Source organism: Salvelinus alpinus, chromosome 5 (assembly GCF_045679555.1).
Source record: "Salvelinus alpinus chromosome 5, SLU_Salpinus.1, whole genome shotgun sequence".
Lineage (NCBI taxonomy): Eukaryota > Metazoa > Chordata > Actinopteri > Salmoniformes > Salmonidae > Salvelinus > Salvelinus alpinus.
In genome coordinates this window covers 18,770,502-18,779,665 of record NC_092090.1, presented here as the reverse complement: position 1 = coordinate 18,779,665, position 9,164 = coordinate 18,770,502, and the positions used below count along the sequence as shown (strand labels likewise).

General features: G+C 42.6%; 1 protein-coding gene across 1 annotated transcript in view; it reads left to right on the top strand.

Annotated features, from left to right (window-relative positions):
- Window positions 1-7,984: 7,984 nt before the first annotated feature.
- aldh1a3 (aldehyde dehydrogenase 1 family, member A3) overlaps window positions 7,985-9,164 on the top strand; it is a gene marked incomplete in the record, with an annotated part of 12,880 nt that continues 11,700 nt past the window's right edge. The window contains 2 exon segments of the mRNA XM_071400835.1: window positions 7,985-8,166; window positions 8,751-8,855. Coding sequence (XP_071256936.1) covers window positions 8,056-8,166; window positions 8,751-8,855 — 216 coding nt within the window.

The window sequence follows — 9,164 nt, the reverse complement described above, 5'->3', positions numbered from 1 at the left end:
GCGATACATGTCCCCATCCATCCTCCCCTCAATTTTTACCTGCTGTTGCTGTGTTAGCTGACTAGCTGCTGTTATCTCACCTGTTGTTTTAGCTAGCTCTCCCAATCAAGACCTGCAATCACTTTATGCCTTACTGTATGTCTCTGCCAAATATCAATATGCCTTGTATACTGTTGTTCAGGCTAGTTATCATAGTTATCATTGTTTTGGTTTGCAATGGACCCCGTAGTTCCACTCTCCGTACCTCTGATACCCCCTTCGTCCCACCTCCCACACATGCGGTGACCTCACCCATTGAGACCAGCATGTCCAGAGATACAACCTCTCTTATCATCACCCAGTGCCTGGGCTTGCCTCCGCTGTACCCGTGCCCCACCATACCCCTGTCTGCACATTATGCCCAGAATCTATTCTACCACGGATATAAATCTGCTCCTTTTATTCCTTGTCTCCAACGCTCTAGGCGACCAGTTTTGATAGCCTTTAGCCGCACCCTCATCCTACTACTCCTCTGTTCCTCGGGTGATGTGGAGGTTAACCCAGGCCCTGCATGTCCCCAGGCACCCTCATTTGTTGACTTCTGTGATCGAAAAAGCCTTGGCCTCATGCATGTCAACATCAGAAGCCTCCTCCCTAAGTTTGTCTTACTCACCGCTTTAGCACACTCTGCCAACCCTGATGTCCTTGCCGTGTCTGAATCCTGGCTTAGGAAGGCCACCAAAAATTCTGAGATTTCCATACCCAACTATAACACTTTCCGTCAAGATAGAACTGCCAAAGGGGGAGGAGTTGCAATCTACTGCAGAGATAGCCTGCAAAGTTCTGTCATACTTTCCAGGTCTATGCCCAAACAGTTCGAACTTCTAATTTTAAAAATTAATCTCTCCAGAAATAAGTCTCTCACTGTTGCCGCCTGCTACCGACCCCCCTCAGCTCCCAGCTGTGCCCTGGACACCATCTGTGAATTGATCGCTCCCCATCTAGCTTCAGAGTTTGTTCTGTTAGGTGACCTAAACTGGGATATGCTTAACACCCCGGCAGTCCTACAATCTAAGCTAGATGCCCTCAATCTCACACAAATCATCAAGGAACCTACCAGGTACAACCCTAAATCCGTCAGCATGGGCACCCTAATAGACATTATCCTGACCAACCTGCCCTCCAAATACACCGCTGCTGTCTTCAATCAAGATCTCAGCGATCACTGCCTCATTGCCTGTATCCGCTGCGGGTCCGCGGTCAAACGACCACCCCTCATCACTATCAAACGCTCCCTAAAACACTTCTGCGAGCAGGCCTTTCTAATCGACCTGGCCCGGGTACCCTGGATGGATATTGACCTCATCCCGTCAGTTGAGGATGCCTGGTCATTCTTTAAAAGTTACTTCCTCACCATATTAGACAAGCATGCTCCGTTCAAAAAATGCAGAACTAAGAACAGATATAGCCCTTGGTTCACTCCAGACCTGACTGCCCTCGACCAGCACAAAAACATCCTGTGGCGAACTGCAATAGCATCGAAGAGCCCACGCGATATGCAACTGTTCAGGGAAGTCAGGAACCAATACACGCAGTCAGTCAGGAAAGCAAAGGCCAGCTTTTTCAAGCAGAAATTTGCATCCTGTAGCTCTAACTCCAAAAAGTTCTGGGATACTGTAAAGTCCATGGAGAACAAGAGCACCTCCTCCCAGCTGCCCACTGCACTGAGGCTAGGTAACACGGTCACCACCGATAAATCCGTGATGATCGAAGACTTCAACAAGCATTTCTCAATGGCTGGCCATGCCTTCCTCCTGGCGACTCCAACCTTGGCCAACAGCCCCCCCCCCCCGCTGCTACTCGCCCAAGCCTCCCCAGCTTCTCCTTTACCCAAATCCAGATAGCAGATGTTCTGAAAGAGCTGGAAAACCTGGACCCATACAAATCAGCTGGGCTTGACAATCTGGACCCCCTATTTCTGAAACTGTCCGCCGCCATTGTCGCACCCCCTATTACCAGCCTGTTCAACCTCTCCTTCGTATCATCTGAGATCCCCAAGGATTGGAAAGCTGCCGCGGTCATCCCCCTCTTCAAAGGGGGAGACACCCTGGACCCAAACTGTTACAGACCTATATCCATCCTGCCCTGCCTATCTAAGGTCTTCGAAAGCCAAGTCAACAAACAGATCACTGACCATCTCGAATCCCACCGTACCTTCTCCGCTGTTTCCGAGCCGGTCACGGGTGCACTTCAGCCACGCTCAAGGTACTAAATGATATCATAACCGGCATCGATAAAAGACAGTACTGTGCTGCCGTCTTCATCGACCTGGCCAAGGCTTTCGACTCTGTCAATCACCATATTCTTATCGGCAGACTCAGTAGCCTCGGTTTTTCTAATGACTGCCTTGCCTGGTTCACCAACTACTTTGCAGACAGAGTTCAGTGCGTCAAATCGGAAGGCATGCTGTCCGGTCCTCTGGCAGTCTCTATGGGGGTACCACAGGGTTCAATTCTCGGGCCGACTCTTTTCTCTGTATATATCAATGATGTTGCTCTTGCTGCGGGCGATTCCCTGATCCACCTCTACGCAGACGACACCATTCTGTATACTTCTGGCCCTTCTTTGGACACTGTGATAACCAACCTCCAAACGAGCTTCAATGCCATTCAACACTCCTTCCGTGGCCTCCAACTGCTCTTAAACGCTAGTAAAACCAAATGCATGCTCTTCAACCGTTCGCTGCCTGCACCCGCACGCCCGACTTGCATCAACACCCTGGACGGTTCTGACCTAGAATATGTGGACATCTATAAGTACCTAGGTGTCTGGCTAGACTGCAAACTCTCCTTCCAGACTCATATCACACATCTCCAATCCAAAATCAGATTTAGAGTCGGCTTTCTATTTCGCAACAGAGCCTCCTTCACTCACGCCGCCAAACTTACCCTAGTGAAACTGACTATCCTACCGATCCTCGACTTCGGCGATGTCATCTACAAAATGGCTTCCAATACTCTACTCAGCAAACTGGATGCAGTTTATCACAGTGCCATCCGTTTTGTTACTAAAGCACCTTTTTCGACCCACCACTGCGACCTGTATGCCCTAGTCGGCTGGCCCTCGCTACATGTTCGCCGTCAGACCCACTGGCTCCAGGTCATCTACAAGGCTATGCTAGGTAAAGTGCCGCCTTATCTCAGTTCACTGGTCACGATGGCTACACCCACCCGTAGCACGCGCTCTAGCAGGTGTATCTCACTGATCATCCCTAAAGCCAAAACCTCATTTGGACGCCTTTCCTTCCAGTTCTCTGCTGCCTGCGACTGGAACGAATTGCAAAAATCTCTGAAGTTGGAGACTTTTATCTCCCTCAACAACTTTAAACATCTGCTATCCGAGCAGCTAACCGATCGCTGCAGCTGTACATAGTCCATCGGTATATAGCCCACCCAATTTACCTACCTCACCCCCCCCATACTGCTTTTATTTCCTTTTCTGCTTTTTTTGCACACCAGTATCTCTACTTGCACATGACCATCTGATGATTTACCACTCCAGTGTTAATCTGCTAAATTGTAATTATCTGATTTATTGCCTACCTCCTCATGCCTTTTGCACACATTGTATATAGATTCTCTTTTTTTCTTTTTTTCTACCATGTTATTGACTTGTTTATTGTTTACTCCATGTGTAACTCTGTGTTGTCTGTTCACACTGCTATGCTTTATCTTGGCCAGGTCGCAGTTGCAAATGAGAACTTGTTCTCAACTAGCCTACCTGGTTAAATAAAGGTAAAAAAAAATAAAAATAAAAAAATAATAATAATAATAATATGAACTTGGTCTTTCACCAAATAAGGCAATCTTCTGTATACCACCCCTACCTTGTCACAACTGATTGTCTCAAACGGAAGAAGGAAATAAACTCCACAAATGAACTTTTAACATGGCACATCTGTGTTTTAAAATTCATTCCAGGTGACTACCTCATGAAGCTGGTTGAGAGGATGCCAAGAGTGTGCAAAGCCATCATCAAGACAAAGGGTGGCAACTTTGAAGAATCTCAAATATAAAATATATTTTGATTTGTTTAACACTTTTCTGGTTACTACATGATTCCATATGTGTTATTTCATCGTTTTGATGTCTTCACTATTATTCTACAATGTAGAAAACAGTAAAAATAAAGAAAAACCCTTGAATGAGTAGGCGTGTCCAAACTTTTGACTGGTACTGTATAACCCCTAACTTGAGTTCAGTCTTCGCCAATGAGAAACAAGAGGGCCCTAGCTTCGTCCTTCATGGCCGTAGAAAATCCTACATCCATCTCATTAGATCAGAACAGGATGGATCAACAGTGATTCATATTACTGGTTTTCATCCTAAAAAAGGCTAGTTGTGTTTTGCTGCATAACACACTTACATTATTTGTTGACCCATATTTTTTATTTTATTATATTAGGGATCCCCATTAGCTGCTGCCAAGGCAACAGCTACTCTTCCTGGGGTCCAAACATATTAAGACACTTATATTATACATAAAACAAAATATAAAACAGTACATCATATAAAACTGTCACACCACCACTGCGCCACCCGGGAGGCCTATCCTCAATATTTTTACATCCAATTTTCAATTTCAGGTTATTAGATGTATAAGTTTCAGTAACAACAGAACACCATGGTTGTAATAACACTTTAAACAGGTAGTTTGTAAATGTGTAGAATGTGTTTGTTTTGGGTCCACACGGATAATTGAACTTCTGTAAATTGGACAGTCACAGAGGATTTTGGCTGAATAACTGGTCAGGGCATACTGTAGCACTTTCTATTCAGCTTCAGGCTACTTTGATGTAAGGCTTGATGACACCTGTAGTGACGACTTCTGTCCGTCACACCCATTGTTGCTTATCCATTGATCACAAGATATACAGTTGAAGTCGGAAGTTTACATACATTTAGGTTGGAGTCATTAAAACTCATTTTTCAACCACTCCACAAATTTCTTGTTAACAAAGTATAGTTTTGGCAAGTCGGTTAGGACATCTACTTTGTGCATGACACAAGTAATTTTTCCAACAATTGTTTACAGACAGATTATTTCACTTATAATTCACTGTATCACAATTCCAGTGGGTCAGAAGTTTACATACACTAAGTTGACTGTGCCTTTAAACAGCTTGGAAAATTCCAGAAAATTATGTCATGGCTTTAGAAGCTTCTGATAGGCTAATTGATATAATTTGAGTCAATTGGATGTGTACCTGTGGATGTATTTCAAGGCCTACCTTCAAACTCAGTGCCTCTTTGTTTGACATCATGGGAAAATCAAAAGAAATCAGCCAAGACCTAGGAAAAGAATTGTAGACCTCCACAAGTCTGGTTCATCCTTGGGAGCAATTTCCAAATGACTGTACAAACAATAGTAAGCAAGTATAAACACCATAGGACCACGCAGCCGTCATACCGCTCAGGAAGGAGTTCTGTTCTGTCTCCTAGAGATGAACGTACTTTGGTGCGAAAAGTGCAAATCAATCCCAAAACAACAACAAAGGACCTTGTGAAGATGCTGGAGGAAACAGGTAGAAAAGTATCTATATCCACAGTAAAACGAGTCCTATATCGACATAACCTGAAAGGCCGCTCAGCAAGGAAGAAGCCACTGCTCCAAAACCGCCATAAAAAAGCCAGACTACAGTTTGCAACTGCACATGGGGACAAAGATCGTACTTTTTGGAGAAATGTCCTCTAGTCTGATGAAACAAAAATAGTACTGTTTGGCCATAATGACCATCGTTATGTTTGGAGGAAAAAGGGGGAGGCTTGCAAGCCGAAGAACACCATCCCAACTGTGAAGCACGGGGGTGGCAGCATCATGTTGTGGGGTTGCTTTGCTGCAGGAGGGACTGGTGCACTTCACAAAATAGATGACATCATGAGGGAGGAAAATTATGTGGATATATTGAAGCAACATCTCAAGACATCAGTCAGGAAGTTTCAAGCTTGGTCGCAAATGGGTCTTCCAAATGGACAATGACCCCAAGCATACTTCCAAAGTTGTGGCAAAATGGCTTAAGGACAACAAAGTCAAGGTATTGGAGTGGCCATCACAAAACCCTGACCTCAACCCTATAGAAAATGTGTGGGTAGAACTGAAAAAGCATGTGCGAGCAAGGAGGCCTACACACCTGACTCAGTTACACCAGCTCTGTCAGGAGGAATGGGCCAAAATCCACCCAACTTATTGTGGGAAGCTTGTGGAAAGCTACCCGAAACGATTGACCCAAGTTAAACAATTTAAAGGCAATGCTACCAAATACTAATTGAGTGTATGTAACCTTCTGACCCACTGGGAATGTGATGAAAGAAAAAAAGCTTAAATAAATCATTCTCTCTACTATTATTCTGATATTTCACATTCTTAAAATAAAGTGGTGATCCTAACTGACCTAAGACAGGGAATTTTTACTCGGATTAAACGTCAGGAATTGTGAAAAACTGAGTTTAAATGTATTTGGCTAAGGTGTATGTAAACTTCCGACTTCAACTGTATCAATGTAATTACACCCAACACAATGTTGAAAACCAGAATGCTTCCTAACAATAGATCACATAACTAGACGTGAGCTGGACGTGATCCCAACGCTGCCAGCAATGTAGCGTAAGAAAGTGAAAGCTGCAACAGGGACTCTAACCAGGGCTCATACGTGGCAAAGTAAACTCTAAGGGCTGCTACCTTGAAAGCCTAGTAGGCCTCGGGCGGAGGCAGTAGGCCTACAATGCTGACATATGCCTTGTTACAATAGCCTAAGTATATAACATGATTGACACGACCGTAATAATAATCATTAAACAGCCTTGGACGTGTCATAAGTGTAAGCCAACATAATTCATTATTTTACATGAACCTGTTTAACTGCATTGATATGGCTTAATTGATAATAGTCCAGACTCGTTATAGATGCAAATACCATGCAGTTGATTCAGGGGAATTAAAACCAAGTTTTTTTTTTTTAGGTCTTCTGTTTCCCCACCTTTGTTGATGAATTAATTTCCCATCATGAAATTGTATCTCCATTCCCCAATCAAATACCTTCATCAATATCACAATTTTTTGTTTTTGACAAATACAGCTTTTTACTCGAATTTGGCAACACTCATAAAATCCGACATAGCACCAATATCCCAAAGTATTAAGCAAAAACAACCATAGAAAAAGGCTACTATTATATTATACGTTTTTCGGGTGACAATCTGGTTGATTAACAATATTGGGTTGTTAATTAAGATGTTTTTTATATATATATATAAATAAATGTGGGACACAACAAAAAGCCAGTGTAGAGCACCATTGCCCAAAATGCATTGCTCCAATAACTTTTAAAAGATTATTCTGAAGTTTTCCCCAAAACTTTTTTTAAATCTATGAATGAAGTCACACAAAAATGTGTGTATATTCCTACGAATTAAGTCTCACAAAAATGTATGTATTTTCACACGAATTAAGCCACACAAAAACGCACAAAATCTGCTGAAATACTTTTTGTACATATTTGCACGAATTGAGTGTGAGATTGTGTTGGAAATGTATACACTTGAACGTACTGCTGTCCGTGTTCTACAATTTTGCTATCTGTAGTCTAAAAGCATCCACAGTAATTAGCATCCATTTGAATGGCTTAAGTTCCATACTTTGACACCTTGCACTTTCCCCAATAAATAAGTTGACACGCAAAAATTGTACCTGCCACACCTGTCCTTGAGTAGCCGACCGTCAATATAAAAGCCTATGCCATTATATCTTTATCCTGTTACGTTAAACATTCCTATTAACAACAATATTCCAGGAGGCTTTTGGTTTATGATTCCATGCTGCAGATACTGGGCTTGATATTTTGATAAGGGCAGAGTTGGGTTACCCTCAGCTGCTCTGGGGAGAGAGCGAGAGAGAGAGAGCGAGGGAGGATTTTCGCATTCTTATAAAGACCGCTGGATGCGCTTGTAGTGCTCAGTAGACAGTAGACAGACACATAGAGTGAATACAGTTGTGGCAGGACTGGACCGGTGACGCAGAATGGCTCAGAACGGAACAACAGAGAACGGGGTGACCGGGGCGAATGGCGATGGGAGCCCTCCCATGCCTTTTCCCCAGCCCGTCAAAGTGCAGGAGATACGCCACACCAAGGTGAGACGCACGTCTTATTAAGTAACATAGCAGCAATCACTGAATAGTGAAAATGTAATGTGAGAAAAAGTATTAAGCCGAAACATCTGAAACACCGGTGTGCACAACTTTCGAAACTTTTTCACTGTTTTGAACTATATAAATATAAAATATATATATATATATAGTACTACTGCATTGTTGGGAAAGAGCATTCAAGAAAGTAATTTCACGTACTGTACTAGTTAGTGCACGTGACCATAAAAACGTGAAACTAGAGTGTAAGGTATAAGGTATAATATAATGTCAAAGTACATGTTTAAGACATCATAAGCCAGGGCAGGTGAATTTCGTCAAGTTATTCTAATGCATGTTAGTCTGTAGCCTGTCCACAGGCTAGAGGTTGTGGTTTGTCTGTTGGTGTGCTATCCATGTCTTCATATTGGAGTTGGATCCAAAAGACTGCATTAAAAATATATTTGGAAACCAAAAAACACACTTGAGTTATGCTCCTGTGTTATATTGCTTACTGATAGTAGCCTAATGAACAGGTGCGTTGTAAAACAGTATTTTTTTTAAACAGCATCTTTCTTTGTGTCCAACAGATTTTCATCAACAATGAGTGGCACACCTCTCTCAAAGGAAAGACATTTCAGACCTTCAATCCAGCAACAGGTGTCCAAATCTGTGAAGTGGAGGAAGCAGACAAAGTATGTACCTAAAACATAAATTCATGTTTGATTAGGCCCATGTCTTAATTACTAAGTTGACTTGAGGAAATAAGGAATGTTTGCTAAATCAAATGAACAGAATTTGATTACTACTACTGCAGTGATCCTGTATTTTCTCCACCTCTCTCTATCTCTCTTCATCGGGTTCTGATTGGGTTCCAGGGACTGGAGGGGGTCTGAGAAATATATATATAAATGTTTTCTTCTCCAATGTTTTTATGAATATCGCTAGCAACAACAGAATAAACACATTTTTAATTACATACCTACAGTAGAAATGAGGATAAT